The 17,489-nt window shown below is 37.7% G+C and overlaps 1 protein-coding gene across 1 annotated transcript; it reads left to right on the forward strand.

Moving 5' to 3' along the window:
* The first annotated feature begins 1,002 nt into the window (after positions 1-1,002).
* Positions 1,003-14,971, forward strand: KRT20 (keratin 20). Its single transcript, XM_081971011.1, has 8 exons — positions 1,003-1,446; positions 7,431-7,513; positions 8,576-8,732; positions 9,825-9,986; positions 10,878-11,003; positions 11,726-11,946; positions 12,270-12,313; positions 14,231-14,971. Exons 1-8 carry the CDS (start codon positions 1,030-1,032, stop codon positions 14,326-14,328), a joined length of 1,308 nt encoding a protein of 435 aa, XP_081827137.1. The 5' UTR covers positions 1,003-1,029; the 3' UTR covers positions 14,329-14,971.
* Positions 14,972-17,489: the final 2,518 nt, after the last annotated feature.

Below are 17,489 nucleotides of genomic sequence, written 5' to 3' on the forward strand. Positions count from 1 at the left end.
AAACATAGTTCAGAAGTAGCTTAAGGTCATTCAAGAAATGGATCTGGCATTTTCTTTTTTCTTTTTCTACTTTGGCATCTGAAGGATTTTTTTTTAATCACATTTTAGCAGAAAGGTTGATAAGGATGGAGGGCCAGATAAAAAGGGCTTTGTGGAAGATGTAGACCACAATTCTTCTACTGACTGAGATTTAAGCTTAGTGATGTTTCAGGGTCCTCTTCCACCTTCCCCATTTACCTATGATTTTGTGAAATGGAATTTTGTAAACAGAAATGTTCCAGCCAAAAATGTTCTAAAAGCAATGTTTTTAAAATGTTTTCTAGGATCTGGGAGAAATTTATATTAGTTACCATATTAACTCATTTTGTTCATTTTTTCCTATATACAGAAAATACGAACACAAAATCTTATGAGTTTTAGATTGGTAATACTGTACCAATATGAATTAATCGTGGTGCTGTTCAATAATCCACAAATTTGCATCCTCATGAAAATGTATTTTGCCCAACTTACCTTACTTCTATTTACTGCCTATTATTTTACACCCACTAAGATGGATTCATAACTTCAGAAGATTCGGAAGATCTTATTCCTAGGGAGGTTATGTGAAAATTAAGATTGGAATTAGGCAGTAATTCAAGGCAAACATTATTTAAATAGAGATATGAGTATAAACGTTAGCCTTCCTATTGACATTTTCCTTTAGTTTGTCCTGAGGGAGAGGCCTCGTTATACAAATTATGGTTATAGTGAAATAATCACAAAGAAGTATTGATTTTTTTCTGGATTTTGGACTTTGAAGCACAAAGGCTGATTAAATGCTTCTTTTATTGCCAAGCCATAGAATGGAATAAAATAATAACAGTGCCAATTTCCCCATAACTGTTATCAAGAAAGGTGGAGTTCAGCCGTGTCAACCCTCCTTCTTTACACACAAATAAAAAGGTCCAAAACTTCCCTAGGCAGCATTTTCTCCTGCAAGAGCTCTTGATATATTTTATTCCTTAGACACATTTATACACACTACCAATGGCTCGATCTGGCAGTGTCAATTTAAAAAATGTCTTTTTTGAAAACAGTGGATCTTCTGTCCCTAGTTCCTCCTATAGAACAACATCCTTTAAAAAAACCCGAACACCCAGTGTCTATGGAGGAGCAGGTGGCTCGGGCACCCGAATTTCATTTGGCGGTAACTACAGCGGTGCCCTTGGCAGTAATTTGCTACGCAGCACTTCCATAAATGAACTGCTGCTTACAAACAATGAAAAATCTACCATGCAGAATCTGAATGACCGTTTGGCTGCGTACCTGGAAAAGGTGCGCTCCTTGGAAAGTTCGAACTCTGATTTTGAAAGGCAGATCCGGGAGTGGTATCAAAAGAGTTCCCCTGTTGCCAAGCAAGACTATAGTGCCTACTTTAAAGTAATCAAAGAACTTCAAGATGAGGTAAGATTCTCTTTCGTTTCTGAACAGTTAACGGCATGAGGCAGTTAAGAGTAGACAATGTATTGTTTCTAAAGGCAAGTTATGTTGCAGTCTGATCAAGGATATGTCACGGTTATGTCATTAATCTAATCATTGTCTTCTAACAATAATATTACAGAATGTTTATGAAGGCATTATAAGTGCCTTTCTGTAATTGAATATTGTAGGGCTGTCAGATGCCTACCAATTGTGCAGTAAAAAGAAAAAAAGGTGGATAGCTCTGACATTGTATTGTTGTATATCTAGTCATTCTAGGGCAGGGGTCTGCAATCTTAAACACTCAAAGAGCCTTTTGGACCCGTTTTCCATAGAAAATAAAACACCGGGAGCCACAAAACCTGGGTGGGCGTGGCCAACTTGATGTTACTCCCTCCCACCCAGGGACATGACCTCCCCCCAGTTGTGCCTACCCAGGTTTCGTGTTTTCTTTTCTATGGGAAACAGGTTTCTCTGATTCTCTCTCTATCTCTCTCCCCCACTCTCTCCCACTCTCCCCTCCTCTCTCCATCTCTCTCTTTCTCCCTCTCCCTCCTTCCCTCCCTCCCTATCTCCCTCTCATCTTTCTTTTTTTCTGGTTATACATTTTTTTTTATTTTTTTCATTTTCATAACATATAATCACATTTATACTATTACATAGCCAACATCGTATTGTATTATTAAATGTTTACATCAATTCATCTTACCATCAACTCTCAAAAACAATTATTGGCTCGTCTGCTCTCCATACACCATATTTGTACCTTATCTATCACTTTCTTCTCCTTCTCTCCTCCCTCTCCCTTCCTCCTTTCTTCCCTCTGTCATCCTTCTCTACTTCCCCTTCCTCTCTCCTTCTCCTCTCTCCCCTTTTCACTCCTCCTTTCTTTCCTCCCCCCCCCCCGCCCTCTCTCCTATCCCTCTCTTCTTCCCTTACCTATCTCCTCTACTTCACACTCTTCATTTCATTTACTTGGTGTATTTCAGCTTCTGAGCAAGCTCCATTTTATGTTGATGGTATTTATAATTCCTTTTCAATATGCATATTTCATTTTAACATATATCTTCCTCCTCCTTTTAAAAAAAAATAGAACAAAAAAGTATACATATATTATATTATAATAGTCATTGTGCTTTTAATCCCCCCCCCCCCCCCGCCAAGCCTAATTTTGGTCGAGATGTAGACCTGGTTACAATTCCCAGCTGTTCTCATCATTATATTTATATAATTATACATCCTTACTCGCCCTAATTTGTGATTCTGTCTTTAAATCCGAATAGTTTCCCATTATAAGTATATTTCATGTTCCCTCTCCATTTTTCCATATCTTGGATTAGATTACTGTTAATTGTCTATAAATAGCAATCCTTATTGTTCAATGTTCATTACAATTCCCTTAATGTACTATATAGAATAACAAGCGGTAAACATCTCACTTTGTTCATCATCTTAAAAGTTCTATGTATGTCCATGTTTCATATATTTTAACCCATCCTTAATTGTCCTTCTATTGTCATATTCAATCAATTAACAACTCAGTTTAATTATCATGTATAAAAGTGAATCACAAACCTCTGCTTTACAATCTCCCCATATCAGTTTCATATTTTTCCATATTCCATATATTTTAATCTTTATTTAAATATCTTGTTAAATATTAACAAGATATTTTGTTATCATAATATATTTCAATTATTGCTAATTATTTCATTTTTTCCATATCAAATAAAAAGATAAAATCTAAAAACTATAGAACAACACCAGTTAAAAAATTAAAAGCAACATAAACCTGGAACAAATCTATGCTAATGTGCCATTAACTAATGGTTTCAAAAACATTTACTACCATTTCGGTGGGTGTGACTAGGTGGGGGGAATGTGACTGAGTGGGCATGGCCAACTTGATGTCACTCATGCACACTCAGTCACATGACACACCCCACCAAGCCATGCACACAAAAACGAAAATTTTTGACAAATGGGGGAGGCGCCAGGCCGGGGCTCTTCATTGTCTCCCGGACAGTGCTGGGGTCGAGCCAAGCAGCCTGCTCTTGAAGTGGTGGCTGTAGCTGTGGCCGATGGGCTTGGTCCTGGGCTCTCGTTCCATCTGCCCAGGATGCTCTGTTTGCTCCGTCTGCCCAGGAGACGGAGCCCATGGAGAAAGAAAATGGCTGTTCAGGTTGTTTCAGGGCTCCCGGAGTGACTCATGTGCGCAAGGCGCTTTGCTGGAGGAGGCGGTGGTTGTGAAGCCTCAAAGCTCTCGGAGCGGCTCATGTGTGCAGGGCACTCTGCTGGAAGAGATGGTTGTTCAAAGCCTCAGGGCTCCCAGACCGGCCCGTGTGTGCAGGGTGCTTTGCTGGAGGAGGCAGTGGTTGCGAAGCCTCAAGGCTCGTGTGCAGCCAGATCCAGCAGAGTGCCCTGCACACATGGGCTGCTCCAGAAGTCCTAAGGCTTCACAATCACCACCTCCTCCAGTTTGGATGCAGCTGGAGACAGCCAAGCTCCAGGAGCCCCGAGGCTTTGCAATCACAGCCCCTCAAACTTGGGTGCAGCCAGAGCCAGCTGAGCGCACTGCACACATGGGCCGCTCTGAGAGCCCTGAAGCTTTTCAACCACTGCCTCCTCCAGCTCAGGCACAGCCAGAGCCAGCCAAGCTCCAGGAGCACCGAGGCTTTGCAACCACCGCCTCCTCCAACTCAGGTGCAGCTGGAGACAGCTGAGTGCCCTGTGCACAGGGGTTTTTGGGCACCCAGCTTGCCAGGCTTCCCCTGTGCCCATCACAGCTGCATTGGCAGCAGCTTTGGGAGATGCTGGCCAGCACGTAGGCATGGGCAAAGGCTAGACCCCTCTGCAAAATGCGGGAGGCTCCCCACACTTCCTTGGCTTGTCCACCTGCAGCTGAGCCCACTGCCCTGAGTCAGTGGACAGAGGCACCGCAGGGTGCAGCTGGGAGCATGCTAACCTTGCCCTCCCCGCTGCCACTCCCTCTCCTCCCACCGCCCTCTCTTCCTGCTGCCACTGCTCTCTCCTCCCGCTGCCCTCTCCAGCATGCAAAGCTTGCTGGGCTGCAATGTTAGTGGCTTCGGAAGATGCTGGCTGGTGGGGAGGTGGGCTAGGTAGCGCGAATGCTGCTTACCTGTGTGTAGGCACAAGGAGGCAATTGTATGGATGCACATGGTGAAGATGAGGCAGGGTGAACATCTGAGCGTACCGGCTTGGCAACCCACACCCAATTATCACTACCGGTTCTCCCGAACTGGTCCGAACCGGGAGCAACCCACCCCTGCATTAGTACCACATTAACTATCCCCAATGCTTGGGGATAAAGCCAAATCTTTAAAGCTTCAGAAGGCTAAAAGATTAGAGGTCTGCTAAACTTTAGGGAGCAAGATGTTTGACAAGGCAGGGGCTGCCATGGAAAAGCCACATTTCATAATTCCTGTTAGATGACATTTTTGGGAAGTGGAAGGAAGGACTCAAGTGTTTGCCAATACTCACTATGTTACAGAACAAGAAAAACATCCTTGATCAAGGATGGCATTATCATAGCACTATTTAAAATGCTGTGAGGAAGCAATTTTTATTTCACTACTTCAACATTTCTAAATATATGTGGCCACATAGATAAATCAACATCCATAGTGAGAAGTGTTAGAAACCTATGTATCATACATATCACACAACTCATACGGTTCCTTGTCTAATCCTGCATATTTAATTTCAGAGCAAATACTATATATGTTATTGTGTACCATAATTGTTTTATTATTATAGTACTCCTATGACACTTGTTCCTCTCATTTTTCTTTTCAAGTATCCAATTGTTTTGAAAGTCCAAAGTTTGATCAGAAATGCCTTATGTGTGAGATTTTTAATTAATTCATCACACCTTTCTTGTAACCATTCTGCAGCTATTCTAATCTCCTTCATGATATTATATTCAAATCATCATAATCATTTTAGCCATTGTCTATCCACTGCAGGATGAAGGCCTCTTCCACATGTTTCCAAGCAATATGGTCCTGAACTTTCTTTTGCCAAATGTTCCTGCAGTACTTGCTGATATCATTGATCCAACTTGTTTTAGGTCTCTTTCATGGATGCTTCCTATTAAGGGGGATCCATTCTATGACTTCCTTGGTCCACCTGCCATTGATTCTTCTTGCTATGTGACCAGCCCATTTCCATTTCAATTCCTTTACTCTCTTGATGATATTCTATTTTTTTTTTTGTTCTCTAATCCATGTGCAGGTTTTTCTATTTTAATTTATAATGCCATGTATCTTTCCTTGGCTCTTTGTACCACTTATAGCTTTTGTATCAATTGTGATGTTAATGCCCATGTTTCACTGGCATATTTTAGAGCAGGCAGCACACTAATAGAAAGCTTTTCTCTTCAGGCATAGGAGAAGATTGTTCTTGAAAATTACGCTTAGCTTGCCGAATATCTGGCAACCACATTTAATACGCCATTATTCAATTTCCTTTATTGTATGATCTTCCATTGAGATCTGTTGGCCAGGGTATACTGTATGTAGTGATCTATTACGTCTAGTTTTTCTCCATTTTTTTAATTCTTTGGTGAATTTATTAAACATAACTTGGCTTTCTTCATGTTTATTTTTAAGCCAAATGGTTCTCCTACTTTGGCAGCTCTTGTATGTGTCTTTGTGTCTCTTAGTAAATATATTCAAAGTTATCTGGGTGGTACTGTTTACTCAAGTAGTGGGAGAGGTAGTCTATATGTTACTACAGTTTCTATAGCCTTGATAATCTCATCACTATTTGGAAAAACTAACTGAAATAAAAATCAGATTCGATCTATAGCATATGTACTCCTGCACTTCTTTCACAGAAAGGATTTCCTGTGAAGATGTTAAGAAATGGAAAGTCAAATTTATTCTAAATCTGCAGTTTAGTCATCTAGATCAAGAGATGTTTGAAATGAGAAAGAGGTAGTGGAGTAAAATAGACATATTGGTTCAGTAAACAGTTTTTAAAAAGCTACAGGAAAGATTTATTGCCTGAAAACAGGACAGGTAAAGTTGATGTCTAAGCTAGGAGATCCCATCACCTGTGTCTCATCCTTTTTTACCTTTTTATTAGATTCTCCTACTTTATATAAATATTTTGTAATATGGATTGCAAACTGCTTTGAGAGTTAACAGTACGCAAATACTAATGCTTGAGACTGATGAATGAATGTTCCATTCCCAGAATTGGTCCATGACATTTTACTAACATAAGGATGGCTAGGTAGGGAATAACAAGTGCTTCATACTATTAGAAATTCCCCAATTCCTGGGTTACAGCAAAGGTACAATGTACACATTAGACATTTTAATCACAATGGAACGGATTGTATATAGAAGGGCATCCCAATTACAACACAATTTAAGAAATATTTTTCATTGACTGTAAAATATGTGGGTACTACCAAAAGCTTTGTTTCAATGATGACTTTTATTTTACATACATACCTACCTACGTACATACATACATACATACCTATGTATATGATATTATATTGGGCTTTAGGACCACTGAAAGATGAGAATAAGATAGATGACATCACACAAATGCTGGACAAACTTTTATTTCAGATGCTGCAGTTCTCAGGGCCTGTCCTACATTCAAGTACTATTTAGCATTTACCACCAGCAACAAATAGTGCTAGCTTTGTGTCTCTTAAGCAAGTGCAGTGGAAAATATGTTCCATCACCAATGTATATGGAATTAGCAGTCAAATAATAGTTCATCTGCAAGAGAATGATATTTAAGGACACTTCCACATGTGAATGTCCAAATACTCAAACAGAAAAGGATGCTGCTGCCTTTTAGATAAAATTTGAAATCCAGTTGAAAAAGTGGTTTTTTTAAAGTATTTAACTTCTAGTTAATTATTCTAAGGACTCAAACCAAAAGAATAATGCTTTGCTTTTTTGTTATATTTTATTGTTTCTCAGATTATCAAAGCCCGAGTAGATAACACCAGGATCATATTGCAAATTGACAATTCCAAGTTGGCTGCTGATGATTTCAGAATAAAGTATGTATTCTAAAAAAAAACTATAGAAAGCAATCAACATTTTAGAGAGAACTACTTCTCCTACTTTATGAGGCAGCTCTTCCCCCAGATCCTCAGCAGGCCAGCAAGCTTCTACTAACAGCCTGTGCTCAAAATACAGCTGGTCCATAAGCTCCAGAAAATAGCAGGTTTGAAAGAGTCAGTCTTTACCAATTTTTCACAAACCCCAGTAACTAAGTGGGGCATGGGTAGAGAAGGGTTTTGACAATTGGCTATGCTTACAGGTCAAGCCATCTGTTGAAATCACTTTTCAGTCACAGTAGCAATAGAGTCAATAAGTGATGTCCTGCTATCTGGTAATATTTGTAAGACAACAAATATTTTTTTAAATGTATCTGAAATGAACTGAAGAGTTGATGTGCTAAAGAATAATCTAAAGAAAACACATTACAACAGGTTTGACTAATGCTGCCTTTCAGTAGACTACATCTAGATATTTCCAAGGGAGTAGTCCAAGGTTAATATATATAGATATATATATATACTTGAGGGTGGTTGGGTTGGGTTTTGTTTTGTTTCTTTGTTTTTTTGTATCCTGCTCAAAATAGCTTTGGCAAACAACCTACAAAGCATTCAAAACTGAATTCACACCGAGATAAAGCTATTTTGCAACAGATTAATTACACCATAAGTAGAATGTAGAGAAGGTTGATCAACGGCATCAAAATGGCAGTTGTGAGTATGTGATTGTTGTTAAAAGGAACATGGATTTAACCACCCAGTCACACCCACCATTTTAATCTGTTGCTGCTGAAGCCCATGACCAAAACTTAGTAACAATTCCAACAATGTATTTTGTGACGCCTTAATACTTACAAAATGATTACAAGTCTTGTAAAAGAGTTTAGAAAGTGGCAATTGTTTGGGAGGATCTACTCCAAAGACATCAGAAAGCAGAATTTGAAACCAAATTATTATTAAGAAGCTAGTCAGATGTAAAAATAAGATGGAACTGGTGGAGAAATTGATTATTTTGCAATAATCTTGACTTGTTATACATTTTTTTCTAAAAAAAATAAATAGATATGAAACTGAGTTGAACCTGCGAATAAATGTGGAAAATGACATCTCAGGGTTACAGGGACTAATTGATGAGCTCACACTAGTTAGGACTGATTTGGAGCACCAAATTGAGAATCTGAAAGAAGAATTGGCTTATCTCAAGAAAGAGCATGAGGAGGTAAGGACACATCACCAATTGAATCAAAGAGTTTGAATGTTCCTCCTATAGTTTGTTATTCTAGTTATTGATCTATAGAAGCTACAGATGTCTTCGTTTTGACACACATGGTAGAACTAAGCCAGGAAAACACACACACAGAGAGACACAAAGAGAGAAAGGACTATGTTAGTCAGAATCACCATAGAACATCGTTCCATGCATGAGGACTTTCAGAACTGACTTCAGAAATTCAGATAACTAAATCAAGATGACAACAGAATGATATTAATACTCTGACTCTTTGCTATGAACTAGTTATTGTCTGAACTTTTGCAGCCCACATTAGTTTAATATATTAGGCTATAAAGTCCAGCGAATGAAGAAGTCAATTAGACTATATGGCCTAGTGAATGAAGAAGGGTTATAGAACTGATAGCTTTTTATAGGCCACAGACAGAAAAAATATATTGGAAAAAACAACAGTATCTTAGCCATCAGAACTTACATTGGCTCCCAATAATGGGTTACTGACAGAGATTCACTAGGCCATATAGTCTACAGTAAGTGACCTTTGACTTTCCTCAGCTAGATCTTCATGGACTCATGGACTGACTCTAGATTTTAAAGCCTTGCTTCATGATTCTTTTCATGGTTCTTTATCCTGGACTGGATATCTCTTCAATAAAGCATATATAGGATTGAAAGGGCAGCTCTATAAACTAGGATACTTTATAACAAGGGTCAACTTCCTTGTATTTCTGAGATGTCTTCAACTTTCGTCTTTCCAGCTAGCATGAGCAATGACCCATGATGGAGATGTTAAAGTTCCTGGAAATCAACAGGTTCTGAAATTTGCTTTAGATCTGCATTTCAATCACATTTCCTCTAATTCTTCTTCGTATTTTCTTCTAAACTGGCTATTGAGAATTAGAAAGAATCTAAGATCTGTTTCAATCCCATAGTAATTCTACATGATGGCTGGATAGCTATTTGGCTAAAAGGCCAAATTTATAGCTCAAAATACTTTAATGGAATATAGGAACTGATAAGAATACATTTTTTTCTGAATTGATCATATATTTAATTAATAATTTTTGTAAACAATTATAGGAAATAGCAAGATTACGTGGACAGCTGAGTGGGAATGTTTCTGTGGAGGTAGATGCTGCTCCAGGCATTAATCTGGGCGAAGTGATGGAAAAAATGCGTGAGCAATATGAAATCCTGGCTGAAAAGAACCGTCAAGAAGCTAAGGATCAGTATGATAAACTGGTGATGTTTGTTATTATATTTAATACTTTGCAAACTACAGAAACTTTATTAAAGTTTTGTTTGTGTTTCTTCCTGGAACTCATCTGTAAAACAAGTCATTAATTGTTCACAAACTGGAAATTCAAGCTAAATTTCCCTGAACCCTTATTAAGCACATTGGCCCCACATAGAAAAATGCAGGCCAGCTTCTTTATTTGGATCAACACATTTGAAATTCAAACACTTTTTAAAAATTTATACATACTTTTTCTTCAGATATAAGGAATGGGTGGAAGAGGAAAAGTATGCCTGTGGTTACCGTATTTGTTTGTATCCATCGATTTGCTTTAGAATGAGGTTAGAATGAGGATGTCCGAAGTAAAGGCATTTGAAATACTGAGTTTTGTGAATTCTGATATAAACCAACCTGATCTAATTCTAAAATAGCCCTTTTCAGTCCTTATAATAGCAATAGCACTTATATACCACTTCATGGTACTTTTACAGCCATCTCTAAGTGGTTTACAGTGTCAGCCTATTGCCCACAACAATCTGGGTCCTCATTTTACCCACCTTGGAAGGATGGAAGGTTGAGCCAACCTTGAGCTGGTGGGACATGATCTGGCAAATTACAGGCAGCTGGCAGCCAGCAGAAGTAGCCTGCAGTACTGAATTCTAACCACAGCCCCACCGTGGGTCCTCAAGTAGTAGTTAGCAGCTGCAGTATTTATTACTTTTGTATTCCCTTAACTGTGCAGCTATTAACAAGACACCCTTAGGATGTATCAGAAGCATCTTTCTATATCAAGTGAAATATTTTAGATCTCGAATTAATTCTCTTAAACCTGTTCCCTGTATTACAGCATTATTTGCCTTGTATTCACTGGATTTTTTAAAAAAATTGCATTTCAGATTGAACAATTGAATGTGGAAGTCACCACAACTACCCATCAACTTGAAACACACAGACATGAGATTACAGACCGGAGGAATATACTCCAAAGCCTGGATATTGAACTACAATCTCAACTGAGCTGGGTAAAGTCGGATAATTAAAGTACATAAGGTTGCTGATCCTTTTGTTGATAATTACTTCTGTATTTAATGCAATGTGTAATCTTAAAATTCTCAGCAGCTATTTAATTATAATGTTTTATATTTACACAGTGGCAATTTTTGGAAAGCATAAAATCATTGGAAAGTCCATAAATTATGTGCTCTTTGTATTAAAAATGTATTTGATTCATTATGTAATAATGTAGGGCCAACCACTGATTGCTAAAGTTTTCTACAATGGTATATTCACCAATGTTGACTTCATTTGAAATTAGTTGGTAAAATAGCAAGCAAGTTGAAACTTTATTATTCAGAAATAGTTTCAGAGAAACCAGGATTATATACTAAATAATATGTGGTAATGATTGGAAGAGAGATGGGCAATACAGAAGTATGAAATATAAATAAATAAACAAACAGATAAATAAATTCAACCAGCTTTAGCTATATACTATTTTAGTAATATTTTTTTAAAGCCCATGAGACTGGGGTAATGCTTCTTGTATTAATCAAAGAAATAGAGTCCCACACTTTTACAACTTTTATCAAAACTAATAGCATTGCTAAATTTATCATGATCATGAACTGTTGCTGAGCAGGTAGGGAGAAGCAAATTCTAATGAAATTGACACCCTTCAGTCTGGAGGCCAAATTTTAGCTAGTGTCAGTACCTATCCAACTATACATATGTTATATTCCTCTAGAAAACTGAACTACAGAATAAACTGGCAGAAACTGAAGCTCATTACAGAAGTATATTGGCTCAAATTCAAATGGCCATTGGAAACATTGAGGCCCAACTAATGCAGCTGCGGAGTGACATGGATCAACAGACTACGGAATACAGCATCCTCTTGGACATTAAAGTCAAGCTAGAAGAAGAGATTGCTACTTATCGCAGACTCCTGGAAGGGGAGAATTGGAGGTAAATAATTCAGACCAGATAAACTTAGTTGGGAAAGTTAGCAGAAAGCCATTACCTAGGGAAAAGATTCTATAAACAAAATGGGTAAAATCTTCAAGTTGCCAAGATTGAGAAACTGTCCTGGCAAATGGAAATGAAGAACTAGGACTTAACAAACACTATGACATGCAATTCCTTTAAATGGCCATTGCTGAATTGATGCCCACTTGAGCTGTGCTTTAATGCTCAGACATTCTGGGAGCTGTGAACAGCACCAGGTTTGTAAAGGCTGCCTTAAAACAAAACCAGGGGACTGACAATATACATTGTTTTTTTTTAAACAGAATGATTGCTTCAGATTTAGAGACAAGCAAAGAAGCTGAAAAAGGTAAGGGTATGCTCAACCCCCATTGAAAGGTTCACCACATTAGTGTTTTTTTTTCCATTGGAGGTACAATTTCACTGGAAAAGAGATTTTATTGCAGACACCGATTTCCCCAGAAAGATACCAATATTAGTTTTCATATACACTTGTTTGCAAGATGGGAAGCTATACAAATTAAATAGATAAATATCAGCCTGAGTATCCTACCTCTAGAATAGTGTTTATCAACCTTAGCAACTTTAAAATGTATGGACTTCAACCCTCAGAGTTCCCCAGCCAGCATCCCAACTGGGAAATTCTGGGAGCTGACATACACATATTTTAAAGTTACTGAGGTTGAGAAACACTGCTGTAGAACATTCTATAGTCACCCATGCGCTTGTGACGTCCCGGCTGGACTACTGTAATGCTCTCTACATGGGGCTCCCCTTGAGATGCGCCCGAAGGCTGCAGTTGGTTCAGAATGCGGCCGCGCGGGCAATTGCGGGAGTCTCTAGGTACTCCCACGTAACACCTCTCCTGCGCGGGCTGCACTGGCTACCTGTGGCTTTTCGGGTGCATTTCAAGGTGTTGACTATCATCTTTAAAGCGCTCCATGGCACAGGACCTAGGTACTTGCGGGATCGTATCCTGCCCCATACATCCCTTCGGCCGATCCGCTCTCACAGAGAGGGACTCCTCCGGGTGCCGTCCACGAGGCAGTGCCAGCGGGCGATGCCCAGGAGTAGGGCCTTCTCTGTGATGGGCCCAACCCTCTGGAATGACCTCCCCCCTGACATCAGAACAACTACCGATCTCCGCTCCTTCCGTAAGAAGCTTAAAACCCACCTGTTTAGTTTAGCTGGCCTGGCCTAATCCCAGTTTAGTCCCTCAATTCTGCACTTTTAACTTTTTAGGGGTTGGTTTTAAGTTGATTTTTAATTTTTACCATCCTGTACAGCTTTAAGGTTTAATTTGATTTTAAGTGTATTTATTCTTTGTATATGGTTTTTAATGTGGTGCCTGTACACCGCCCCGAGTCCCTTCGGGGAGAGGGGGCGGTCTATAAATCAAATCAAATTGAAATTGAAATTCTTTCCACATATATTTACACTATAGCCTCCTGGAAGCTATGTGTGCTCCATTTCTTATCAAGTGAAGAATAATCTAATGTCATTTTGATGCATCCACGTTTTAGATGATTTGGCTGCTCACATTAACAGATTGATGTTTCTTAATTTTTATTCTTAGTATGATATTATTTTAGACTTTATGCTACATTTTTTTTCATAGACCAGGAACACCATAAGAGAATATTGTTCTTTTCCCACCTGTTGTCTACATTTTAAAAAAATTGGGGAGGAAACAAAAGGGCAGATAGAAGAAAATATTTGTAGCTAAGGGTTGAACTGGATTAAATAAGGTTGAACAAGACTAGGGGACAATTGCACTCCTGGAAGCCTGAAAATCCATGCTCTTTTCATCCAGGATCCCTCTTTTGGCTCATCAATTTTATATTCTGTAAGCTGCCTTGAGTCGCCAAGGACAAATAGGTAGCAATATAAATCCAATCAATCAATCAGTCAATCAATCAATAAGGCTAGTAAGCAGAGTTTTCCCTGTGTGCAAATGATCACATCAGGACCCTCTGCTTGGAACCCCTTTCTCCAAAGCTGCCCTTGCTCCCTTTGATTCTCTAGTTAGATCTTTATAGCTCTATATAAATTTAATAGGTTTATATTTATATCTGTATTTAGCCACGAAGCTTGTTGTTCCAGAGGCTCAGCTTTCATTTCCATTATATTCCAGTCATAATATGATGTGACATTAACAGAAATTAACAAGTTTTTTAAAAATTTTACTACATCACTCATACCAGCACTGATACAGTATCATATTGTTGCTTGTTGAATGACTTAATTTTCCTATCCTTATTTCCAGAAAAGAATAAAACTCTGAGGATCAAGACTGTGATCGAAGAGATGGTGGATGGAAAAGTAGTATCCTCCCAAGTTGATGAGAGAGAAGAGAAGATGTAGAGTCAGCCATGAAATAAATGGCATGCTCTGTTTGTAACAAACATAAAGAAAGAAAAAATGATTTCAAAAATTGTCTTCATGAAGGAAAAGAAAATGCTTTGCTGTAACTTTAAAATTATCCTCTCCAATCCACTATTCTCCTAATTTCTACCGTAAAGGAGAGCAAACAAGATTAATTTAAAAAGAGAAAACTGCTCTAAAGAAATGATTTCAATCATGTTATTTATACATAATTTCTTATTTTCTACTTTAGTTAAAAGAAGAGAAAGCTCTTTGTTTCTTCATTGATTGCATAATTGGGCACTTGTGTTAAAACCTTTTGACTCACTGGATGATTTCCTCAATGTTTCCCTTGTGGCAAGGGATAGGCAGAAGTTTGGGTCCAGGGAACTGCCCCAGATATTGGGTAAACCCTTTCAGTTGTGCCCTTGAGCATGCCTAGCCCTGTCACACACAGCACTTAGCCATACATCCAATCCATGTCACTCCACACACATTGCTTCCTCTTGTAGTCATCTGCACTCCTTAATTTTAAAAATTAATTATGACAAAAGGGAAGTCATGACTTTTTCTTCCCAGCAAAGAAATAGTTTACTATTACTGTATTCTTACTGCTCTAAATTCATTGTATGTACACACACACACACACACACACACACACACACACACACACACACCAAGGCTAAGGCTGGTTTCATAGGGAAAATGGAAGAATTCACTCGCTATTCAAAAACAGCTTCTGAGATGCAGACATGAACTGCAAATGGACCAGTCCTGTCTGAGGAAAAATATGGGTTGATTGGTGGTGGAATAAATCACTCATGATTTATGTTTTCTTAATTTTAATGTAAATTTAGTGAAACTAATTGGAAGTTTGAATCTTCAAACTCACATTTATTAATCAAAATAAGTTGCAGAGTAAAACTGGCTCCAATCGAATTGTTTAATCAGCCATTTAGAGATATGTGTTATATACCTGGGCCTTAGATGTGGATTCTATCTTAAAATTAAATAAGAAAAAAAGGACTATTTTAAAAACACAATTCTATCTTTTTCTGTAAATGTAGCTTTAAAAGCTTTTTTGTTTGACTCTCTCTTCTTCCTACAATATATGGTATTTAATTCTACAACCAAATACACACACACACACACACACACACACACACACACACACATTTTAAAGTAGAATGATTATATCTGAATTTTTAAAAACCTATAAATTGGAAAATCATACGTTTATTTCAACAGCATGTTACAAATCTGGTTAATTTGTGGGGGCAGAAGAGATATGTGCTTAAGAATGTTAGGCCAATAAATATGTTGGAAGTTAATAACAGAGTTGTTGTTTAGGTAGAGAAGAAAATATGAATTACAAAAAGCAGAATTTGCAAATGTTATCTGTAGAAATCTTTTTCCTTTTTTAATTAAATGTTATGTATGGTGGAATCCTTAAGATATTGATTTGACTTACTGGCTACATACTGACTGGTTTAATAAATTATGTTATGCTTGACTTGATATTTATCTAAATACTTATCCATAAACCACTTTAGTCAAAAAATAGAAGTAAGAGGAACTTGGGGGGGAAAGGTCATATAATTCAGTAGTTTTAGAGAAATTGCATGGTTTATAATAGTCAGTACTGATTTGATGGCACATAATCAAAGCTGAATTTCCTAAAATACATATCTTATAATTTTAAAAATGAATTTTAATAAATCTCTGATAAATTTATTATTGGAAATAATAAGCAGAAAAGCTAATGGGAAAAGATACTCAACAGGAAATGGGAAAATATGCTTAAAATGTGTGTGAGAATTCATAAAGAAATAGGTATTAAAAATACCTAAGGGGAAGTTAACACATACTACATTAAAAACAATTAACATTGCCTGGTCACCAATAAATATTAATAAAGAGTGTTGAAAAGAAGACAAGAAGCAACTAAAGAAACTGAGAAAGAAAGAGAGCAGAACTGGAGAAAAGAGCAAGCTTCAGGCAACAGGAGATGTATTCAAATTTTTAGAGGGGAACTGCATCATGGCTAATAGTATTATGGCAAATTCATAGCATAGAGATCATTTTAATAGACAGCACTACACAATATGTATTATGTGTTAATACCAAGTTTGCTTTTTTACTCTCTCAAGTTTATTTCTTTTTAAACTTATTGGTTTGTTTGTTTACTTATTTATTTATTTAGGCTGCCCAACTCCTCTCAGTTACTCTAGATGGCTTGCAGGGATGAAAACTCAATTAAAAAGCCAATAAAAAGCAATAACCCCTACCCACCTGGCAACAACAATCAAAGGAGCCATTTGGTGGATTCCATCCCACACTGGGGTCACAAAGTCCATTGGCAAAACCAGGTTCTCGGGGCCTTGCAAAACTGTGTCAAAGTGGTGTGGAGCAACTTTATATCGTGGGGGGTAATATTTCACTGGGATGGAGCCACTATGGAGAAAGCCCTTCTTCTGGAATCTGCTAGATGGAGCTTTTTAAGAGTGGAGACCCATATCATTCCTTGCCTCCCTGCTCTGGCAGATTAAGGAAGATGTGACTGGGAAAAGATGGTCCTTCAAATATTCAGAATATCTAGGTCAAATGTCTCGAGGACTCTTGTAATTATTTATCTAATATATGTAATAATATATCAGTTGTAATTTGCTGATACGGATTTTCTTCTGCTTACTCTTACTCACATGCACGAACACATGCACACGCGCACACACATTTTCCCCAATAAAATACATAAATATACAAAGTTTTCTTTTGAAAAAGTCTTTGATCAATTTGATGTATACAGAGAAGCCAAAGAAAACAGTGATTGGTTTCACAACCATGAGTCATTATTTCATTCTATAAAAAAAGGATTATTGCAAATTCTTTAGCTTCCTCCATCAATACCAATCAAAGAACATCCTTGTGAAAACCACACCCATAATCCACAGATCCATTATAAAATGATATACTCAAGGTGACATCACTGTCAAGATAAATAAAAACCAATGCAGAAACTAAAAAGGTTATGTGTTTGCTGTATTCATTATAGTATAATGCCTTGACTGAGTTGTAGATCCTCTGTACTTAAACATATAAACAAAAATCTAATAATTATTCTTCAAAGAATAAAATAACATGGCAGATCTCACATTTCAAAC

Source organism: Natrix helvetica (genome assembly GCF_964273705.1).
Source record: "Natrix helvetica genome assembly, chromosome: Z".
Lineage (NCBI taxonomy): Eukaryota > Metazoa > Chordata > Lepidosauria > Squamata > Natricidae > Natrix > Natrix helvetica.

What these genes read in the sequence shown, in the direction of transcription:
- KRT20 (XM_081971011.1), top strand. Translation starts at nt 1,030, where the DNA reads ATGGCTCGATCTGGCAGTGTCAATTTAAAAAATGTCTTTTTTGAAAAC. An exon ending in TCAAGAAAGAGCATGAGGAG is followed by an intron (nt 8,733 to 9,824) that starts GTAAGGACACAT and finishes AAACAATTATAG; the next exon opens with GAAATAGCAAGATTACGTGG. An exon ending in CTGGAAGGGGAGAATTGGAG is followed by an intron (nt 11,947 to 12,269) that starts GTAAATAATTCA and finishes TTTTTTAAACAG; the next exon opens with AATGATTGCTTCAGATTTAG.